Genomic DNA, 22,481 nt, shown 5'->3' with positions numbered 1-22,481 from the left:
TTTCACATTCGAATTTCTTAAGGATTTGGTTTGATTTATGCCAGATTCTGGGCCAGTAAGCCCACATTAATGCCTCATAGTTCTGAATAGGACATTTGAGATCTGTTACTTAGTCCAGAATCTCAAATGCTAAGGAGCTGTCATTAGGGATATGTAGTATTCTGTTGAACTTTACAGTGTAGATCTCTTTTAGTTCCTGTATCTGTAGCCAGTGGACTCGTCCTTGTGCTTTTCCATAGGTGTCCTGGTGTTCACTGACATAGATCAAGACATTTGGCAGTCTAGGTGCACGCAGTCTTCTCACATTATTTAAGCCTTGATCTCAGCATGCTAATGTCTCTGTGTTCTCCAGTGTATATAATGTATACTTGCTTGAAATTCCTTATATATTGCTTGCACATTCTTCTAGGTTCAGCACATACCAGTTCCTTCTATTTAAAATGTCTGCCCCTGACTGCCCTCAGCAAGTTTGTATATAACTGTTTAAAAATCCGCCTCAAGCTGCTCGGGAGGCTGAGGCAAGAGAATCACGTAAGCCCAAGAGTTAGAGGTTGCTGTGAGCCGTGTGATGCCACGGCACTCTACCCAAGGGCGGTACAGTGAGACTCTGTCTCTACAAAAAAAAAAAAAAAAAAAATCCACCTCAAAAGTCACCTCCTACAGAATACCATCTCTGATTGATGTTATTTATCTGATTCCTTTACTCTCAGATTTCCGTTTCCCAATTCATAAAACTGTTTACTTTGTAATTATTGCTTCTGTACAGTCACCCAACAAGCATAGTGATTCTAGGTATGATCTTCCATCCTCTCGTCTTTACTTTTTATACACAAACATTTTAAAGGCCTACTGATGACCTTTGCAATTTCCTCATAGTTCTAGTCACCTTCCATCCCATTTCCCTTTACTTCATAGTTACATTTCTAGAGAAACAGGTCATGTGTTCAGGGCTTGGCCTCCACCTCAGCATGTGTGTGGCAGCCTGCTAAATAGATCCCTATGATTGGGAAGGATTTAACCCTCTGGTTTGACAACCTCTGCATTCTGCCCTACTCAGACATGTCCAAGAAGTAGACATGAGACCAGAAATACACCTGGAGATGAGAGTAGGGAAATTTCCACTGAAAGCCAAGTTAGCTCTGTCCTTCCGTTTTACACAAGACCTAAGAAGCTGCTGTTGTCAGCAGCTCACTCGACACTCTCCTACTCTTTTCCAGGAGTCAGGGTTAGTTTAAGAAAAAGCCTCTTGCTAGAAGCCATGACCTTGTACTTTTATCCCCTCCATCTGGTGTGTGGCCTCATGGGGCTATGCTGCTATGCAGGAGGTGAACAGTGGAATTCTTTAGATGATGACTTCTGAGCCCACATGTGGAGGCAGTGGGGGTGGGAAGCAGAGAGAGTAGTAAGAACCGAGATCGATGGACCAAAAAAGAAGGTTTGCTCTGAGAGAAGTCCTGACTATAGGTAGACAGTTTCCCTGAGATGTTCTTCCTCTATCTCAAGCAGGGACCTAGGCCAGGGAGCTGTAGCATCCCAGGTCTATGATTGATGAATGTTGTGTTCCTGCAGTTTTCCTTTCTGCCTTCACAGTTGGGGTGCAGGAGTGGGATAGGTAGGGTATGCAAGGGCTTATGTTGTCTCTAATGGAATGTGTTCCAGGATTGAGCAGGGAAGGATTCCCCTTGTACACACCCTTTCTTGGAGCTGCCTTTTCCTGCTGTCTTGCACCTAAACAGAATGAGGGTGGGAAGAGGGGTTTGAGAGCTGCAAAAGTTTTTGATAAATCAAAAATCTGTTGTCTGCCTCCTCTCTGCAGGTTAGATACTGCTTGACTTGTTGTAGATGAATGGCTAGTCTCAGCTAGAGGTCTAAGAACCTTTACTGGGCTACGGGTAAACATCTGGATTGGGGTAGGATAGTTTATCAGCACACTGTCACTTCCTGTTCTTACTTTCCTAACCTAGGAGTCCATAGCATGGAGTAAAGACTCAAAGGAAATTCTGACATATACTTTTTAAAAGCCCAAAGCTTTAATAATTTCCTCTCATGACTTCTCATGACTACTCCACTCTGTCTACACATTTAACATCACTTTAAAAGAACTAAATAAAATTAAAACAAAAATTTTAATGTCTATCTGAAGGTGGGAAAGAGGAATAGAGAAAACTAGGAACCAGAGCTATTTAAATGTGGAATATGAGGTTTAGTGATCACATGGCGGTGTAATGATAGTGGCAAAAACGGTAAAGGGGATTTGTTGATGAGGTTCAGAGGGCCTAGGATGGCTATTCCTTTGTAAACTTTGCTCACATATACTCTTGTGGCAGTCCTGGGACTCCTATGGGGCTTGAATATTTTGTATCAATTTCTTTTTGAAGGTGCTGGGACTCTGGCGCCCCTAATCCTGGGCATCCTCAAACTTTGAGGACACTACACAGGATTTGAAGTCAGAAGACTTAAGTTTGCGTTCTGGTTGAGCCACTCACTGTCACCGCATCTGTAAGGTGACAGTAACCCCTACCTCACATGGTTGTTGTGAGGGTTACATATATGCTAAAGCATTGTGCAGACAAAAAGCTCTGTATGAATGTTATTCTTGGGGAAGCTCCACCTTGTCAAATAGGACAACTGTGGATGAAATGGTCTTCCTTTTATTCTTCATTCAGCTTAGCCTTTCCGTTTGGTCAGGGCTGCTTACAGGGGCTGGTGGGTTGAAGTAAAGTCACCAGATTTTGGCTTCTTTGGTCAGAGAGAGAACTTCCATGTCCAGCTGTTCCATCCATGAGAAAAGGTAATTTTAAAGCCAGGATATTTCAGAGATGGGGGCTAAGAGGAGAATGCTTACCTTGCATTTAATCTAGAATTACTAAAACATCTTATGTAAATGAAGAACAGCTACAAAGATGCTCAGAGGTAATTTAAACCATAAATGGAAAAATAGGAAAATGAGCTTATAAACTCTTTCTCTTTTCTATCCCTTTTACCTTTGAGGTCAGGGACAGGCATTTTACAGAAACCCTACTAACTATGGCCTGAAACCTGCCAGTCACCCAAGGAGAATAAGCTTCTGGGAAAGCTCAATTCAATGGAGCAACTGTGACTTAGTTACCCTAATAAAGCTGTTGCTTGGTCTCTTCCAGTGCTTCTCTCCTAAGGAGATCATCCCTGGAATCCAAAGCTATCCTGTTTTCTAACCCAGTAAGAATCAAAAACAAAAGCAGGTCATGAGCAGCAGGCTTGGCAGTCACAGGAGACTGCCTGCCACAGTACACACAGCGTATAGAGTGCACGTCTCACTCCCCAGCACAAATCAGCCTTGAGAAGTTGTCCAGTCTTAGCCGCTCTGCTCAGATGGTAATTCTCCACCAGTGATTTCTTCTCTCTAGGCCCTTTCTACATCCTTCCCCGACTACCTCCAAACCAAACAGTTACCTGCATGCTGATAATATTCCTTGGTTAGAGCTGGACTCTGTTGGTATGCTTTTTGAAGGACTGGATTAAAATCTAGTTGCTTTTTTCTTATTTGGGAGGAGAAGGGAATGGCTAGAACTATGCAGCCTGAGAGAAGCTGTATGTGTGTCCATACATGTGCACCTCGTGTGTGTGTGTCTGTGTGTGTCTGTATGTAACCTCACAGTTGTGTTCAAGCTGTCAAGGAAGGCAAAGGGTGGCTGGGTGTGGTGGCTCACGCCTGTAATCCTAGCACTCTGGGAAGCTGAGGCAGATGGATCATTTGAGCTCAGGAGTTTGAGACCAGCCTGAGTAAGAGTGAAACCCCACCTCTACTAAAAATAGAAAAATTAGCCAGGTATTGTGGCGGGCGCCTGTAGCCCCAGCTACTTGGGAAGCCAAGGCAGGAGGATGGCTTGAACCCAGGAGTTTGAGGCTGCTGTGATCTAGGCTGATGACATGGCACTCTAGCCTGGGCAGTAGAGTGAGATTCTGTTTTTAGAAAATTAATTAAAAAAAAAAGACAAAAAGTGAAGAGGAAGCATTTCTTTCTTGTTTTCCAACATTACTTCAAAGATGCCCAACCCCCAAAGTAGCAGGCAGTTCCCAAGTAGAGGGTGGGGGCAGCGGCCTCCACCAAGGCCATCAATAACTAGGTGTGAGGCACAGGTCTCTGTGTAATGTGAAGCTCTCCCGTATTTCATTTCTGCACCCAAGGGGCGGCTCTGCAGGATTGCTTACGGAGAGCTCTGTGTCTGGCACCTCTCTCCACAAGGCCCAGGCGCCCAGGGTCCCACCGACCTGCCCAGGAATGCACCACATTGTTCTCTGGTGCTGTAATTTGGCTGCAGGAGCTAGGCTGAATGCCTCCCAGGGATGAGAAGCTACTCTCCCTGGTCCTCCCTTCTCCCCAGCTCGCTTGGGCTTCTGCCCTGTGACCACTGAGAGCATTTAAATAAAAACCTCAGAAAGGCTATGGGGAAAAATCCCCAGTCTTTCTATTATCTCTCTTCTGTTAAGCCATGTAAAGACTCATGTCCTGAGTGGGTCTAAGAATTTGGCAGAGACTTAGTGGTTGGTGTTTTTGATAAGGGAAGTGGGAGAAAGGAGAAGAAATTACTCTCTGCAACAGGAAGGAATAGAAATGAGGCAGTGAGTTAGACCTGTAAGACATTTTGCAAACAGACGTGCAGGGCCGGGCAATGTTTGATTCTGTTAATTAATCTCAAGTCCCTGATTTCATTTTTCCAGCATCACTCTAAGGAAGAGTGTGGATTAGTGCCATTATTCAGGGCTAGTAATAATAAAAGATGTCTTTTATCTTCAGAGCTAGGTTAAAGTAAGCATCTCCCATTACATAAGACCTGGCTGCAGGCTGTGCAGCTGAGGAACTTCAGTCCTATGCCTTCTCTAAAAGAGTCTAAGATCCTTAACAGAGATCATCTCTTTTAAGTGAACTTTGTATCTAAACAGCACTTACTGCAATACATTATACCTAAACATTTATTAGAAGTTAGAAAAAATGAGTACAACAAGAAGGAGTAGCAGGACAGAGGACCTCAGGCACTGCTGATGTGAGGAACAGACCTGTGGGATGGAGGCGGGACAGGAACAAGGACGAGGAGAAGCAGCATCAAGTCACTAAACGGAGCCCTGACTGCGCCAAATAAAGTTCTCATTTTGCTACTTCTTCCAAATAAATTAGTTTCTGTTTGTGTATAGTGCAGAATGGACGCCAGTTGTCTAAAGCCAATCGGAATGCAGAAGCAGGCTGAGGACTAAAAGGAAAAATTAACTGCTTGGCCATCATTCCTTCTTGGGGCCACAGAGCCTCTCTAGTGGAGCTCAGGTGGACACCCTTTCCCTTACCTACCTCGCTTTTCAAATTTCTCATTCTCTGAGCAGCCTGTTCTTCCCTTAACTATTTATGGGAAATTGCATCTTTATGAGCTAGAATTTGGAGCCCAGGAGAAAGCATTGAGCAGTCTGAGGTGCCAGAAAAGGCCCACTTCCCTCCACAGGGTGAGAGGCAAATACCATAGAAAATAGGGCACAGGTAGATTCAACTCAGGTTGATTTTTCCGTGGAAGGCTTATGCCATCACGTGTCTTATGGGGTACCCTGGATGTTCTTGTGAGAGCAAGGGCTGGCTGGAACCTGGGGCTATTCCCAGCAGCCTGGCATACAAGGCAGAACACTTGTGAAAATTCATTCAGCCCTATCTTAAGTTCAGACTGATCATGACTCACTTACTCCCCGCTACCCCAAAGCTTTCCTCCTCTTAATCCCAGCTCAAGATGTCATCAGCTCTTCTCTTCCCCTACTATTTCCCCCTCCCTAATCCCACCTTTGGCTCATCAGTTACCCAGTTGACCCCACTCTGCAAGGAAGACATTCCCTTGGCCTGACTCACTCAGTCCCATTTCTCCACAGGCATCCCCTCACCACAGACCACAAGGGTTCTGACTAGCTCATGTTTTGTGTTAATGGTTGTGAAACTGGAGCAAATCCCCTCACCAAAAGAAAAACCACCCTGAACTCTCCCACACAGGTCTCAGCAGGTTACACAAATATTAGTCCTATCATCCAAATAAATCTGCCCCCACGGCTTAGAGCTATGATTCCCCCAATCTCCTGCTGCTTGTGCAGAGTAAAGCTGCTTCACAAACATATGAGGACCCCAAGGGATGTTGGAGAGGAACTTGGGAAAGGAAAGGGGGCCTATATCCAGAATGCCTAATGTAGGCCCCTTAATCTACAGCCTGCTGTCAGTACTTTACAGTCCTCAGTTAAAGGTTCTCAGAGAAATCATAATGGGCTAGAACTGTCAGAGGCTTTGCTGAAGGATATCTGTTGGCTAGAGTTTGGGGCATACTTAAAAAGTCAGTATCTGAGATAGGTATGTATCATCATTTTACAGATGAGAAAACAGAGGCTTGGAGAATTTTAGGTATCTTGCTCAAAACACCAGAAACCAGTAGCACAGCTGTGATTTTATCCCAGGTCTGTCATAACTGAATTTCTATACCACTCTGCTGCTTTAAAATATAAACAGCCAAGAGATAACCACTGTCCAAGTCACACAAAAATAGGACATTAAGGTTTTCAAGACCCCAGCTTATTGAGTCTGCTATTTCTGGAGACTCCACTACTGCTGCAAACCTAATTAGGCAACAGGTACTAGCATAGAAGGAACCTCCCCTCCACCCCCCCAAAGCCCAGTGTGGAGTGAACAATAATCATCATCAGGACTTGGAGTCACTACGTACAGACATGTTGAGTAAATGGCGGAAGGCTGCCTTCTAAGCTGGTTCCCACTTTGGTCCTGAGCCCCAGCTCTCTTTCCCACTGTAGTCCCAGGTTCCTGCTCCTAGCATCAAAGGCTAGGATCCTCTCCTAAAGCATTCCTGAAGCCAGAGGTCCCTACCTGCCCAATTTACACTGATGGCTCATGTGGGCCCTTGAGATCGAGCCTGCTTACCCTCTCCCACCCTCCATGAGTCACTTATCTTTTTTTCCCCAAACCTGGCTAACCCCCAGAATAATGTATGGGGAAAAAATCCCAAGGCTAAGCTAGACTTTTTGTTCTAGGGTGTTTCTAAAGATCTCTTAGGCATGGGAACCACTGTATACTACTACTACCTAAGTTCAAATAGGCAGCAAGTGAGCAAAAGAGGCAGTACTGACTGTCTGATATATGTGGAAAAGGGGAAGAGAATGAATAAAAGTGTGTTTGTATAGTTATACAACTGTCTTCCCTACAAAACACAGCAGTTCATAAACATAGGACCTTGTGAATAGAACTTTGTCCACTTTGGCTAACTCTTGTCTAGCAATCTCAGGCTCTCAATAATAAAGGAATGTTGCACCTTTCCTTTGGGGTACTGGGCTGTCTGCTCATACTGACTCCAGGGAAGGGGCATGCAGTTTCATCTCTGTTCCGTCTAACCTTAGCCAGGTAGAAAAAATAGAAACTATCCAGGTACCCTTCCTCTTGTACACCTAAGAAGTGTCAGGAAGCCAGTGCAAGGGATAAGAAAAATGAGCCTCAGCTAGGTACTTTAGTGCAACTCATACCACTCTGAAGACCCCCTACCTCTTCTCTCCATTCACACCTCCAGAGGAGATCAGGGAGCTGCTCAGTTTCTCACACCCCCTGTCAACTCCTTCCCAGGGCTAAGGAACTAATCAGGACACCATGGTCCCTCTGGATTATTCTCCAAGTCCTTAAACAGAAGCTGTAGCAGCCCAGGACTGAGGGTGGAGGAAGGTGTGCATGCAAGGATCTTGTGCTTTTGAGTTGGGAGGCTTGAAGTGGAGGGATGAGTGAGGTATCTGTGTTCAGGTCTGGTCCAGCCACTCTGCTTTCTTGGGGGCCTTGCAAGTGTGGACGTCCACAGTGTTTCTGCACTCCTTGCACCGCACAGCACAGCACCAGTGGAATTTGCACTCACACTGGGTGACACGGGTGACTCGAGTTGTGTCATACCCTCGGCCACAGCACATGATTTCACAACCATCTGTTCCTTTTGATGTCTTGCTGCAGACACGGCCTGCAGTGCCTAGGGAGCCTGGGTTGGGGAGAGAGGGAATAAGAACCAAGTTACCTCTCACTTGAGCTGCTCTGGCACCCTTACCCACATTCTCCAAAGGAAGCCATAAAGAGTCCCTTTTTCTGAAAATATACCCACTGGCCAAATGATCATCTTTGCACTGCCCTCTGCACCAGGCTTATTTCTTCCCACCATCAAGTCTCCCCAAAGGCCATTGATTTCATCTGCAATTCCCTCCCTACCAATATCCATCTCCATATCTTCTCCAAAATCTAACCTTAAAATGTTCATAATTATTCAAGCTAGATTAGGGTTCTCTGCTTTATGTTTAAATTTTCCATAATAAAAAGTTTAAAAAAAAAACCAAACCTGTAATTTATCTCTTCTAAGAAGTACCTTGCCACAATTATGGTCTGCTACCATTTGTTAGTATTCTGGTCCTTCGTTTAGATTAAGTTGCACTATACAGGGAAGTAGTACATGTGTAGCATGGCCATTCAAAGCATGGACCTTGACGGCAGATCATCTGGACTCAAATTCCAGTTCTGCTGCCTCTTAACTGTGTGATTTAGCCAAAACAAGATATTAACTAACTTAATTTCTCATATGAAAATGGGCCTTAATTTTCTCACATGAAAATAGACATAATAATAGAATCTAACATAGTAGGCTATTGTATCTGTAATCTGTTCAGGGGAGATGAACTGATTAGCATGACTGGCTGGAGGCATATCCCTCAGCAGTTCCTGTTGCATTATCCCCTTACACTGGGAACTCTTTAAGGGTAGGAGTGATGTTTCCCCGCTTACAACTTCCTTTCTGATTGTTTCCGCAGAAGAGATCTGGCCAGCAGATCATACAATCAGTAGACTTTTATAGATAGGGTGGATCCTAGTGGGTATCTACTCCAACCCTTTCCCTTACGAATAAGGATCCAGAGATGGGAAAGTGACTCTTGTGGGGTTAAAGAAAGAGAATAGATTAACTGATTTCTACAGCAGTGGTCTCCACATTTTACTGGAATATGGAAAGAAATGCTAGAACTTCTATATTTGTTTTTTATCTCAATTTAAAATTATCTATTTTGTATGTATGTTTTATAATATACATATTAGTATAATGGGACGTATATATAAATATACATATAATGGAGGTACATGCTCAAGTTTTTTAGTAATAGGAGTATATAATCCAAAATGTTAGGACAGCACTGCTCTGCAGTGTGGACTGACAAAGTCTAAAAATATGTATTATTCTCTTAACTCCAAGGGCTAGGTCTGAAGTCCTTCTTTTACGCATCAAAACTCTCCTTTCCATTCTGGAGCTGTACTGTCCACTGTAGTAGCTACTAGCTACATGTGATTTGTTTACATCCAAATTAATTAAAATTGAAGAAACTAAAAATTTTAGTTCTTTGGTTACACCATATAGCTATATTTCAAGTACTCAGTTAATCACATGTGGCTAGTTGCTACGGTATTAGACAACAGAGATATGAGAACATTTCTGTATCATAAAAAGTTCGGTGGGAAAGTACTGCTTTGGAGGGAATTCCTGGGTCCATACTTCTGGGATGACTTATATTCTTTGAATTCCAAGTCCCACTCTGAGTTTGTTTGTTTTTTTTTTGTAGAGACAAGAGTTTCACTTTATTGCCCTCGGTAGAGTGCCGTGGCGTCACACAGCTCACAGCAACCTCCAACTCCTGGGCGTAGGCGATTCTCCTGCCTCAGCCTCCCGAGTAGCTGGGACTACAGGCCCCCGCCACAATGCCCGGCTATTTTTTTGTTGCAGTTTGGCCGGGGCTGGGTTTGAACCCACCACCCTCGGTATATGGGGCCGGCGCCCTGCTCACTGAGCCACAGGCGCCGCCCCCACTCTGAGTTTTATGAGACCTAATTTTATGCCTCTGAGAAAGGCCAACAATTATCCTTCCGACTCCAAAGATCCCTTCCCAAATGTGTATGGTACGGTAATGTAGGATTAAACCTCGGGTGTTTTGGAATTATTTCTAGGTATCCAAAGAGTAACCCTCTGACCATGGAGAAGGAAAACATACCTACTGGCAGGAAATCAGTGGGAGAATCAGAAGGGCTTTCCACCTTTTTTTCTTTTAGTACCCTACAAAGTGTACAGACTACTTTCTCTGTTACTTGGGTAGTGCCCCAACCCTGTTTCTGTGCCCAGTTTTGCTCTGAGCCACCTGACGCTCGAGGAATAACAGGGAAAGGTAAAAACAAACAGCACCAAAGACAACTAAGGCTTTTGGCTCCACCTCACCCAAGTCCTGACTGTCAAGTCAATAGAAAAGAGCCTGGGAGCCCCATGACAGTAATGAGGGCAAGAACAGCTCTGTTGCACTCCACGCTGTTTCTAGTTCAACCCGTCTGACCTAGAGATATGAGCCATGATGGTAACTTCTAGTCACTTGGGGAGATACTATATTACCTTCAAGCATCCCCCAAAATTCCACCAGAAATATCTAGAGCAGATTGAAAAAACTATTTGCTGCTTTGTGCCAACCACTTGCTACCAACTATTTGCTGCTTTACCTGACTTTTGTAGGTATCTCCTCTTTTCTTTCTTTCCCAACTCCAATTTTTTTTTAATTTTTAATTTTTTGAGACAGAATCTCAAGCTGTAGCCCTGGGTAGAGTGCCGTGGCATCACTGCTGACAGCGACCTCCAGCTCTTGGGCTTAAGCAATCCTCTTGCCTCAGCCTCCCAAGTAGCTGGGACTACAGGTGCCTGCCACAATGCCCGGCTGTTTTTTGGTTGTAGTTGTGATTGTTGTTTGGCAGGCCCAGGCCGGATTTAAACCTGCCAGCTCCGGTGTATGTGGCTGGCACCTTAGTCATTGAGCTGCAGGCACCGAGCCCCTAACTCTATTTTAGAATCTTCAGTTGCAGCACACTGGATAAAGGCTTTCAAGTTCATCTTTCTAGCTTTAATCTCTTACCAGATTGATCTGTTCTCTTCCCTGGAACAGGTCATGTGCTTTCCCACACACCACTCTCTGCTCAGAGAATATCTGCCTGCTCTTGTCTCTAGCTATCCAGATACGCTTCACACTTCAAGGAGCAGCTTAAATTCTACATTTACAAATAAACTTTTCTTGATTTCCTCAGTCATCTCTGTTGTTGCATTTGTGTACCCATAATATATTAGGTAGACTGTAAAGAGCCAAAGGCGCTGAGCTGTATCTTCTACTTCCATGTAGCCCACATATTGCTTGGAATTGAAAATAGGTGGTCAATTTAAATGCTCACTGAGTAGTGCCTACTATATCCCAAATGCTGGTGACACAACAAAGCCATACATGATGACCTCAGGCCTCAAGGAGCTGAATGACCTCCTCCCCAGCTGGGCAGCATTGGGCCTGGTGGATTGAGGCATAAGTCAACAATGACCAGGATTGCATGTGGGGAGGAAATTGACTCCTCCCGCAGCATCCCCTGCTCTAACTTCTGAGACTGAACAGACGTGGATTAACCAGGGGTGCCTTCAGTAGGAACTGGGCCTCCATGTCTTTGCCTGCCTTTGTTACTCACCTGCAGCCTTGTCCAAGACACAGTAGTCTGGGGAATTGTCGAAATAGACAAGATCAGTCCGGGTGGCACGGCGATAGCCTTGGAGAGCTGCTGTGAAGTTGGCACCATCCTGGGTGGCCATCACCTGTACAGCCCCATCGTAGCGCCGCCGCAGATAATCACCTGTGCGGCGGAAGTCTGAGAGTGCACGCCAGCAGGTGCGCAGAGTACAGGAACCACTCACACCATGGCACTTGCACTCCAGTTTTAGAAATCGCCGTACAGCCTGGGGTGGGGAGAGAGGAAGGTAAGAAAGAGAAAGCTGCTCAGGGCACTTTTTAGTCATTGCTAGGACCCAGAACATGAGTGCTCTGAGATCTGCTGGCCTTGGCCCAGGCTGGCTGGTTGAGCCCTTGGTCTCTCTCACATCAGATCCCACCCATTTTTTTCCTGATCAAGTTCAAGAACCCTTTTTTTTTTCCTTTTCTTTTCTTTTTTTTTTTTTTTTTGAGACAGAGTCTGACTTTGTCGCCCTCGGTAGAATGCCATGGCATCATAGCTCACAGCAACCTCAAACTCTTGGGCTCAAGCGATTCTCTTGCCTCAGCCTCCAGAGTAGCTAGGAGTACAGGTGCCCACCACAATGCCCAGCTATTTTTAGAGATGGAGTCTCACTCTGGCTCAGGCTGGTTCAAACTCCTGAGCTTCAGCAATCCACCCACCTCTGCCTCCCAGAGTGCTAGGATTATAGGCATGAGCCAGCACGCCTAGCCACCAAGAGCCTCTTCTTCCAGAAAATTTTCCTGGACCTACAGTGCTTTCCTTTCTATGATAGCCCATTAGATTTTAAAACTACAAGATCCCGTTCATGGTTACAGTATGCTGGTTTTCACAAGTTTTAGAGTGCCAGGTGTTGTACCTTTGCCTGTTGTAGTATGCCATTTTCCAGCACGGTTCTAGGCACATAGAAGGTGTTCAGATACCAGTGAATTAACTAAAACAAGCTCATATTCTCTCAGTCTTGATGGAGGCAGTTCTTTTCCTTCTTAAAAAGTTACTTTTCTTCTTTACTCCACCTTTCCCAACTTTCCACCTACATGAAGACTCTTTCTACAGCTGGTTGAACGTAGGCATTCCCAAGCTCCCTTGCATATGGCATTCCTGGCCCAGGATGCTGGGGCTTTTGGAAGTGATCTAGAAGCCTTCAGCTCTTCCTTGTGACCTTCACATTTAGTCCATGGTCACACCTACTGGTCACCCCAGCAAATATGAACATATATACACAGATGTGAGTACTGACCGTGCGACCACAGCGGTTGTTATGTAAGTTCATGAGGGCCCGGGCATCCTTAAGCCTCTTCTCCTTGGCATCCACAAAGGCCTTGGCAAAACGGATGCCATAGTGAATGTTGTCACTGCAGCCACCCCAGTCGAAGTCCCCACGTTGGTCATGATGTCGGCCATGGGTGTAGGGATCACAGCTACACACACTCAGTTCACCCTGGCTGCAGGCACGAGTGATAGCATGTACCACTCCTGCTGATGAGATGGCATATACAAATGCTGCTTCCCGGCTACCTGGAGAAGAAAGGTACAGATACGTTTCAGGAAAGAGGCCCATGCCATCCCTTTCTTCAGCTCACACGATCTCTTGAGTCTGAAACTTCCTCTCCTCTCCTTTTCTTTCCCAGAGCTACCCCCTATACCCCATTTATTCAAAGCACCTTCTAAGAGCATCTCCAGAGTATCTTTTCCCCTTAGACTTCAACTCTCCACTTCTTTATACATCTGACCTGATGGCTGACCTATACTCTTGTTTCCTTCCAAATTCCCTGTGTCCATCCATTGAAAAGTCTCTTGGTGAATCATCCTCTCCCACTGAGTGCCAGAACTGGCTGAGCCAAGTCTGCCTTAGTCCACATTCCAGGCCTTTTCAGGCCCACTCTGCTGGACAGTTCCCGCACAATGGAGACCCCAGCCCGGGGGTCAGCCTGCTTGGAGAGGCATGCCACCTTCCCTGCCTGCTCTCCTTCCTTCCCCGCTCTTAGGTACTAATGAATTATCACCCTGTTTGCCTGACACCTCCAGATTCCTATCTCATTGCCTTTTTTCCTAGTTTACTTCAACTCTGTTTAGTTTCTTTGCTGAACTGGGGCCAAGCCACTGACTCTCCTAAATATGTACATACCACCTTTCTGTTTATCTCTTGTTCCCATTACTGTCATGTTGGGAGTGGTGAGGTGACGATAGTGATGGTGGTAGTAAGAACACAGGATCTATTCCTAGACCTCAGCCTTCTAGTACATAGAAGACCCCCAAGCTGGGGATCTAGTGGGGAAGGAAAAATTAGGGATAAAGATGAACGTGCTAAGGAATGCTTTACCTTGTCCCATCATCCCACAGCCCTGGAATTTAGAGGAACCCCTGCCTACAAATCTAAGGTACTGAGGGTCTGTTCCCAACTCTGTCCTTGGCCCATGGTTGTTTCTTGGATTATGAGGTAATGTGGGAGTAGGGAGGGGAGAATCTTGCCTACCCATCCTCCTCACCACCCCAGGCATAGAAGGGGAAGGAACTGGGCAGGGTGGAAGAGGCCCCTACTTCTGAGCATGACACGGCCAAAGACAGTGTGGTCCCGGTCCAGCGTGGTGCAGTTCCAGCGGTGGTGGCGGAACTGGTGCTGACACTCTCGGATCCATTCTCGGGCCCCCTCGCCCACCGAGCGCATGATGTCTGGGTAACGCTGGCACAGCTGCCGCTGCCGGCTCACCAAACCAGGGATATTGTCACAGATCACTCGGGCCCCCAGTGCCCCAATGTACCTGCAAGGTGGAGATGGCCCTGTCAGAGCATCCTAGCCCTTTTTCTTCATCAAGAGGTAAACAAGGAAGGGGGAAGTTGGCACCCAGACCTTGGACAGATTCCCTCCCCTTCCCAACCCATATTCCCTAAAGCTGATGGGTAGAATTTTTCCCACAAGCTCCAGAAAAATAGTTATGCAGTTGCAGAGAGAGTAATTGAGTGTTCTCCCTCCATCACCAGTTCCCCCAGCCAAAGGCCAAGTGACACATACTCTCAAAACACAAGCTAGGTATGTGTCACATACACAGAAGCTGTGGACCTGTCACACAAACCCATTGCTTGTTTATTTAATAAACATTAAAAGCCTCATAGAAAAATAAACTAACAAAACAAGGGTCTGAGACAACACTCTTCCACCCACATATAAGAGGTATGTTCTGCATGACTGGTCCATGAAGATATGATTTAATGACAGGGGCATGGAGACAGGGAGGGGCTGGTGGGAAGAGACAAGTGTGCAATTGTGAGTAATGTTTATAGCTCTAGTCAGACACATGTAGCTAAAAAAATCCTCATTCCCCATCCCGAGGTCTGGGGAGAAAGATCCCATCCCCAGCTTTCCTCCCCAGGGCCTTTCTTAACTAATGAACCTTTTCAAATCATCTTCCTCACCTCTAAGGGCAAGATATCCTGGATGGACTTGCATGGGCAGAGGAAGTCTATTCCTTGTTTGCAATAGGAAGCCAAAGCCCAAATTAAAGTCACTGGGGGAACTCTCCCCTTCCTCCTGTCCCCAGTCTGCCCATTATGAACAACTGTAAGATCAATTGAGATGGGCTACTGAAGGACAGATGGGTTGCCAGAGTCATCCTCTGGTTTCCCAAGGCAGTATTTTCTGTTAAATCCTCTTAGCCCTGGACTCTACCATAGCCTCAGGGAGAACATTTCAGAGAAAATAGCAGAGTATTACTCTTTTTCCTTAAGAGGCCACCAAATGAGATCAGAACTATTCACCCACTTCCTCCAGCTCATCAGCCCAACTTCACTGCTCATTCCCTTTTTCTCTAACCACTTAGCACCTTCCTTGATTTGCTGGCCATTTTCTGATTTCCTATCCAAACACATCAAAGGGATGCCCTCTCTCCCCTTTTCTGAACAGGTGGGGGCCCTGGAGAGCAGTTGCTGCTGCAGACAGAAAAGATTAGGTTTGAGCTATGAATGAGCCTGTGGTTTGGAGATGGGAACAGCCCCAGAATGGGCCTAGAAGTGGTTAAGGAGAAGGGAGGGAAGCTCATGGAGGGAGGAGAAAAGTTAAACTGCCCTGGGCTTTGTGGCTCCCTCTACCCCCCACAGACACACACTGCATTCCCATAGCCAGCCCTCACCCACAGACTGGATCACCACTGGTGACACCAACTCAAACAAACACAAGGAGGGCTGATTCTTGCCTCTTAGGGAATTCAGCAGGGCTGATGGGGCCCATCTGTCCGGGGGAGGGGTGAGAGGGCTGGCCCTCTGCTAACAAATCTCATGGAATCAGCGTCCCCAGCACTGTCCATCAGGGCAACAGCTTCCAGGAACAAACAAAATAAACACCCCAGGCTTGGCCCAGCCGGAAAGGGCTGCCTGACGCACAGCCCAGAGTTACACCCACTGCTGTGGTGCTTTGTTTGGAGAATCAAGACAGTTGGAGTTGGAGCTTGTCCCTGTCTCACCACCGTTCTGCTTCCCCAGTTCAGCTTCAGAGTACTGCTCTAGGCAATGGGTGTTTGTTTTTTTTATTGGGGCTTGGGGGAAGGGGGTTGGATGGGAATGGGAGACCAATAATCCAGCCCTCATGAGACAGTCTGGAGTGGGGCAGGCCAAACTCTGGCAAAAAGTCCTTCCTGTGGTCTGACTTAAATCCACTGTGATACAGCCCAAGTAGGTCCTTTTTGTTAGGTCCTCACTGAGCGTGGGAACATATGTTCAGCATCTAAGATGGGAAGATAATTAAGTTCCTCTACTACCACTCTTACCCTACTAAATAACTGCTCCAAAACTCTGCAGAGCATGGTGTTTGCATGCTGTCACTGTGGACCCCTGTAGTCACTGTCTGATGCCTCAAATAAAGCTTAGGGGGCTGGCCCCCATCTCCCTCTTAGTTCAACACATGCAGAATTCCCACCAAGGGCCATGGCTGAGCTCCGATGTTAGGGGCACGAAGATGTTTAAGGCATCTCCTACCTCATGGTCTGAAAGAGGGTGCCAGATGTCCCTGACCCTCTAGATTTGTTTTCCCTTCCAGAAGCTCTTTACTTCCTTCTCAGCTTCCTGCCCAGAATACTTCTGTTCACCTGCTTTTTTTTTTTTAATTTTAATTATTTGATACAGAGTCTCACTATGTTGCTCTTGGTAGTGTGCTGTGGCATCAAACTCAAACTCTTGGGCTTAAGCGATTCCCTTTGCCTCAGCCTCCCAAGTAGCTGGGACTACAGGCGCCTGCTACAATGCCCAGCAGTTTGTTGTTGTTGTTGCAGTTGTCATTGTTGTTTAGCTGGCCCGAGCTGGGTTCGAATCTGCCAGCCTTAGTGTATGTGGCTGGCGCCCTAACCACTATGTTACGGGCGCCGAGCTGCTTTTTTATTTTTTTGAGACAGAGTCTCACTTTGTCGCCCTCGGTAGAGTCCTGTGACATCACAGCTCATAGCAACCTCAAACTCCTGGACTCAAGCAAATCACTTGCCTTGGCCTTCCAAGTAGCTAGGACTGTAGGCCCCCGCCACAACACCAGGCTGTTTTTAGAGATGAGGTCTCACTCTAGCTCAAGCTGGTCTTTGAACTCCTGAGCTCAGGCGATCCACCCACCTCAGCCTCACAGAGTGCTAGGATTACAGGCATGAACCATCCTGCCCAGCCCTCTTCACCTGCTTTTGACCAAGTTATCACATCCCTTCCTTTGAAAAAGTGACTCAGACCCTCCTCTAACCTCTTGTTATCCAGTGTGCTTCCCAGAACAGCTGTATCTGCCTTACCCAGGGAGTCCTTAGAAATGCAGCACTTCAGGCACCACGACCACCCAGGCCTGCTGAATTGGAATCTGCACTTCCCCTGTGATGTGGATGCACTGGTTCAAAAAGGCAGGGACTTTGTCTGTTTTGTTAAGTGTCAGCATCCCCAGTCCTGAGGGTAGCATCTGCCACACAGTAGGTATTCAATAACTATTCGTTGAATAAACACATAATTTCTCTGATTTATCCCCAACTCCTTTTTTCCCTAGCCAGCCATAAACTAAATTTGAATCACAGTTTTACTCCTTGTCAATACTGCCAGCCTATTTGCAGATATTTTATGTTTGTGTCTTTTTAATGAGGCCAGGGATGATCATCCTCCTTTTTTTTTCTTTTTTTTGCAATTTTTGGCGAGGGGCCAGGTTTGAACCCACCACCTCCAATATATCGGGCCGGGACCCTACTCCTTGAGCCACAGGTGCTGCCCAATCCTTGTCCTTTTATGTACAGCCCCAGTGTATGCCATTCAGCCCACCGCATAGTAAGACTTTGAACACAAGGGTAAAACTATTAGCCTCCCTGAATATGCTCTTAATGTCTCCGCATTTGTACAGTCCTGACACAACATGTTTTTCTACATGAAAATTCCATGAGGGCAAGATCTCCATTTTACAAGTGAAGAAACTGAGGTTCGGGGAGATTATAGGATGGTACCCAGCTCTGTCCATCGGGGTTAGAGAAGAACCGGGATGAACAAGGTCGTCTGACTCAAGTCTAAGCTCATTTTCATCACAGAGGCAAGAGAGACATACAGTGGTTACCTAGAAGTGGACCGATCTTGTTCCAAAATCGGTGTGAACTTGAGCCACTTTCTTACCACTTTTCTCCTATTCCTCACTTTCATTTATGAAATGAGGATACTAATAGAACCTACCTCACTGGATTATTTTGGATTGATGAAGATGATGTTCACAAGGTGCCATAGTACCTGGAGCCTCCTCACTTTGGGGGCTCATGAAATGGCAACTTGGTCATAACAGTAATATTAACATCATGGTACCACTCTGTGTTTCTCTCTCTGTTAGTCTGTGCACACAGTTCTGCTTTTGTGATTCCCTACATCCACCCCCCCTACAGAATGCAAAATGGAACAAGAAAGCATAAGACAGGAGCCCTCTATTTTCTTGTTCTGTTTGTCATAGAGTAGGAAGAGACCACCTATTTCCTCCTTTGGTTAAGGGTAAAGAGAAGGGGAAGGAGCAATTGGAGAGTAAGGGAAAGACTCTTGGGCTATGAGAAAGATGCGACAGTTAGCTGATAATAATGACGGCCTTCTGCTCCAGCGTGGAACACAGACACACACACAGTGAACAAACTTCTCATCCAAGGATTATACAGAATACCAATCTTGCTGGCTTTTTTCTTAAAGGATTACACTTTGGGGGCCTGACCTGCCTTTAGAAGCCAGCTTTTCACCTTATCTTAGAAGTTGTGACCTCTGAGGCAGGCAGGCATCTAGGCCGGTAGCTATGACTACCGGTGTGGGGCAAGGAGGCTAAAACAACCTCCGTACCCTGGCCCTCTTCTGCCTTCCTGCATGTTATAGAGGCTGCGGAGTCCCTCTGTGTGTCACCCACCTCCCTCCCTAGTTCCTTCACATGGGAGTTTTTCCAAAATCTTTAATATGAACCACATGGGAGGAGGGTAATGGAGAAAGAAAAGAGAAAAACAAGCAGTTAAGGGTGCAAATGGGGACTAGAGGCCAGTGCAGTGGCTCATGCCTGTAATCAAAGCACCTTGGGAGGCTGAGCTGGAAGGATCATTTGAGGCCAAGAGTTCTATATCAGCCTAAGCAAGAGCACACCCTCTCTCTATAAAAAATAGAAATATGTGTCGGGTGTGGTAGCTTGGGCCTATAGTGTCAGCTACTTGAGAGGCTGCGGTGGGAGGATCGCTTGAGCCCAGGAGTTTGAGGTTGGAGTGAGCTATGATCATGTCATTGCACTCTAGCCTGGGTGACACAGAGCAAGAACCTGTCTCCAAAAAAGATAATAAAATAATGGGGACTAGAAAGAACCCAGCTACTACCAGATGTTGAAATTACCAAAGGGACACTTCCTCACCTAAACACCATTTGGTCCCCAAGACTACATCTCAAACTAGTAAGAAGGCAATCAAGTGTCTTTAAAAGCAAACTGTCATCTGGGTGAAATAAAGATGGGCAGTGGTCACTTTATGCTCTCTTAATCAGGGACCCTGAAGACATAAGTCCCTGGCAAAACCAAGCCCATAAAGGTAAAAAGGGTAGCTTTGCTCTCACGCTGAATTTCGAAAGGCTTTTCTCTTCATCCCCCTTCTTCCCTTTCCCTTTCTAAAGGAATGTTTCAAGCCAGATGTAAGATATAGGCCTCCCTGCTCCCCCATCCAGAACCCCCCTCCTTGCCTTCCCCAACACTGGAGAGATTTAAAAAAAAGAGAGAGAGATCCAAAAGAGATTTTTCTGAAACAGGAAAACAGGGTGGGGGGTGGGGATGGAGAGCCGCATCTTGAAATGATAGGAATCTGCAGCCCAAGCTGGCTGGCCCCTCAGCCAGCTACCCCTCACCCTTCCAGCCAAGATTCCAAGTCAAGAGGAGAAAAGCCACAGGGTGCAAGGGGAGAAGAGACCACACTTGGGAGGCAAGAGGCATTGCACAGGAGGAAGAGCAGAGGAAGGAAGGGAAGGGGGCATTGCATGGTAAAGCGGGGCAACAGGCTAATCCAAGAGGCCAGTGTGACTGGGGGTGAAGAGGAAAGAGAAGACTGAGTTTTTTCTCAGTGTAGCCCTCCTCCTTCCCCTCCCCACCGAAGTGGGGGAGAAGGCAGGGCAGCTTCTCCTGAGAGAAGGTGATAGGAGCCTTCAACCCACCCTTGGGTGGACTGAGGGGATTCTGAAAAGAACACCAGATGTCCAGTGCGTTTTCAATGCCTTTTTGCCTCATCTGCCCTCTTGTGAACTGACTGGAGTGTAAAGCCTGCAGGAAATCTGAGGAGAGGGTCTCAGTACCTTAGGACTTCAGAACCCTCTGGCTCTCCGGAGGGGAGAGATGGGAGATGGGGTGACCTAGGGAAGAGAAAGAAGGAAGAAGGGCCGGAAGACGTGACATCCTCCACTGTGGAGGCTGGAGACCACAGCCGAGATTATGCAAACCCAAGTGTTTTGTTTGTTTTAATGAGTTAATGGGGGTAGTTTGTGCCTCGATTCCGTTTCTAAACCTCACTGAGTGCTGCTGCCACACCAAAGTCTTCCTGCTCTACCAGGGAGGGTAGACTAGTGAGAAGCTTGTTCACTCTCCATCCCCATTGCCAGCTGCCCCCTTCTCAGGGGCGACCTTATGCGAAATCGAGGGACCCTGTAGAACGGCTGCTGCAGGCCCCCGAGGGACTACTGGTTCCTTGAACCCTGAGAAAAACTCGTAAGGTAGTTTTTACGCTACGGAGCTTGAACTGAAAAAGAGGGGTTTAGTATTTGGGGATGTAGGGGGCTCGACCACTGGGCGTCCTTGCTCCAAATGCCCAGCGCCCTCCTCAGCAGGCGGGTAAAACGCGGGGCCTCACCCTCCTGCCCCACTCATCCTCCACCCCAGATTGTGTCTAACTCCGTCGAAGAGACAGCCTAGTGCAGCCCATGCTGGGTTACATATTCCCTCCAAGCACCTTCAGCCTCTCCTACCCAGCGCCTCACCTCCAACCTGAGAGCCACACTCACCACCAGGACGTGTCTACGCGGGCCGGCAGCGTCAGCAGCAGCAGCAAGCAGGTAACACCTAGGCGGACCGAAGCCCGGGAGCCGTCGGGGACCGCGGTTCTGGGCGCGGGCTCGGGGACAGAGGCCCGGGCGCGCCGAGCGGGCAGCTGCGCAGCTTCCTCTGCACCACCCGGCCTCAGCATAGCTCCCCACGACTCCCGCCTTGCAGCCCGCAGGGGCGTAGACGGGGACCCGTCAGGTGGTACTCAGGCTGCTCCTACCTCACCCCCCGGGGGGCCATAGGGCGTGCTGCCGGCTAGGGACCTAGGGTCACCGGGAGCCGGGGCGCAGCGTCCCGGAGAGGGGCGCGCGTTGCGGTATCCGAAAGCTGACGACGGCGCGCTGAACGTGGGGTCTGGGGCGCGGCGCCGGAGCCCTGAGTGCGGTATCCGGGGCTCTGCGGCGCGGAGGGGAGCTGCGGGCCTAGTGTGCGGACGGCCCCCTCCGCCGCGGGCTCTCATTGGACGGGGAGGGGCGGGGCCGAGGCCGGGGACACGCGCGGCCCTTAGGGTGGATCCGCCCGCGCCAGCCCTGGGCTCTCCGCGGCTCAGTAGGTGTGGCGGCCGCCTCCTCCCCGCGGCGCTCCGGCGCGCTGCGGAGCCGGGCCCACCTGCTGCAGCGCATTGCGAAGGGGCGCGGTGGCGACCCTCTGCGCCCCGAGCGCCCAGTCCCTGCCGACACCGCGCCACCGGGTCCTAGCGCCCTTCATGCGTCCACCCCAACTTCTGTGGGCCACCCAGTGTACAGGGTGGAAAGGGTTTACACTTTCGCTTGTCCTCAAACTACAGGACACTGGAGCTGAGCACGGAGGATGCGTTCAATTCATCCGGTCTTCTCTTTCCATTCTTCCGCCTCTGTGAAATGGGTAGAATCCCTGCCACCGAGCGCTGTAGGACACTCTTAATGCCCTTTTTTTTTTAACACTGCCTGCAGGGGCTCCGTGGGCAGCGGCCTCAGGTAGGGGGAGTCTTTCATCTAGGGCCCTTGTTGCTTCCGACCCACTGCACTTCCCCCCACCCCTAATGTTTAGATGTGACGCCCACCCACCTGCCCAGCCCCGGTGCTTTGCCAGGCCTAGGGACCGGGAATCGATGGCAGGCGCCGAGGGGGCACACCTGCGGGCTCCCGCCCCTCTGGCCCGGCTCAGCACAGCTCAGTCTCTCCTGGATTTCTCTCTGCGCCTCGGTCCCCCACCCTCTCAGGCGGGGCTGAGACTAAGAAGGAATCAGAAACAGCTGGGCGGTTTTCCCCGCACCCGAGGCAAGGGTGGGAGTCCTGCTGAGAGGGTGGAAACCCTGGAGCCTTCGCTCCTTAGCCTTTCCACCCCTGCCGCCTCCCCGCTGCTCCCTCATCCTCCCCCGGCCCGGCA

At 48.0% G+C, this 22,481-nt stretch overlaps 1 protein-coding gene across 1 annotated transcript; it reads right to left on the bottom strand.

Annotated features, from left to right (window-relative positions):
• On the bottom strand, positions 1–21,652 carry WNT2B (Wnt family member 2B). Its single transcript, XM_053591862.1, has 5 exons — positions 21,074–21,652; positions 14,135–14,355; positions 12,834–13,111; positions 11,555–11,819; positions 1–8,021 (listed from the first exon to the last, which is right to left on the bottom strand). Exons 1-5 carry the CDS (start codon positions 21,253–21,255, stop codon positions 7,792–7,794), a joined length of 1,176 nt encoding a protein of 391 aa, XP_053447837.1. The 5' UTR covers positions 21,256–21,652; the 3' UTR covers positions 1–7,791.
• Between the last annotated feature and the right edge of the window lie 829 nt (positions 21,653–22,481).

Source organism: Nycticebus coucang, chromosome 5, assembly GCF_027406575.1.
Source record: "Nycticebus coucang isolate mNycCou1 chromosome 5, mNycCou1.pri, whole genome shotgun sequence".
Lineage (NCBI taxonomy): Eukaryota > Metazoa > Chordata > Mammalia > Primates > Lorisidae > Nycticebus > Nycticebus coucang.
Note: the sequence above shows the minus strand (reverse complement) of the source record. Positions and strands in the feature narration are given on the sequence as shown.

What these genes read in the sequence shown, in the direction of transcription:
- WNT2B (XM_053591862.1), bottom strand. Translation starts at nt 21,255, where the DNA reads ATGCTGAGGCCGGGTGGTGCAGAGGAAGCTGCGCAGCTGCCCGCTCGG. An exon ending in CGCGTAGACACGTCCTGGTG is followed by an intron (nt 14,356 to 21,073) that starts GTGAGTGTGGCT and finishes TCCACCTTGCAG; the next exon opens with GTACATTGGGGCACTGGGGG. An exon ending in TGGCCGTGTCATGCTCAGAA is followed by an intron (nt 13,112 to 14,134) that starts GTAGGGGCCTCT and finishes TTTCTTCTCCAG; the next exon opens with GTAGCCGGGAAGCAGCATTT.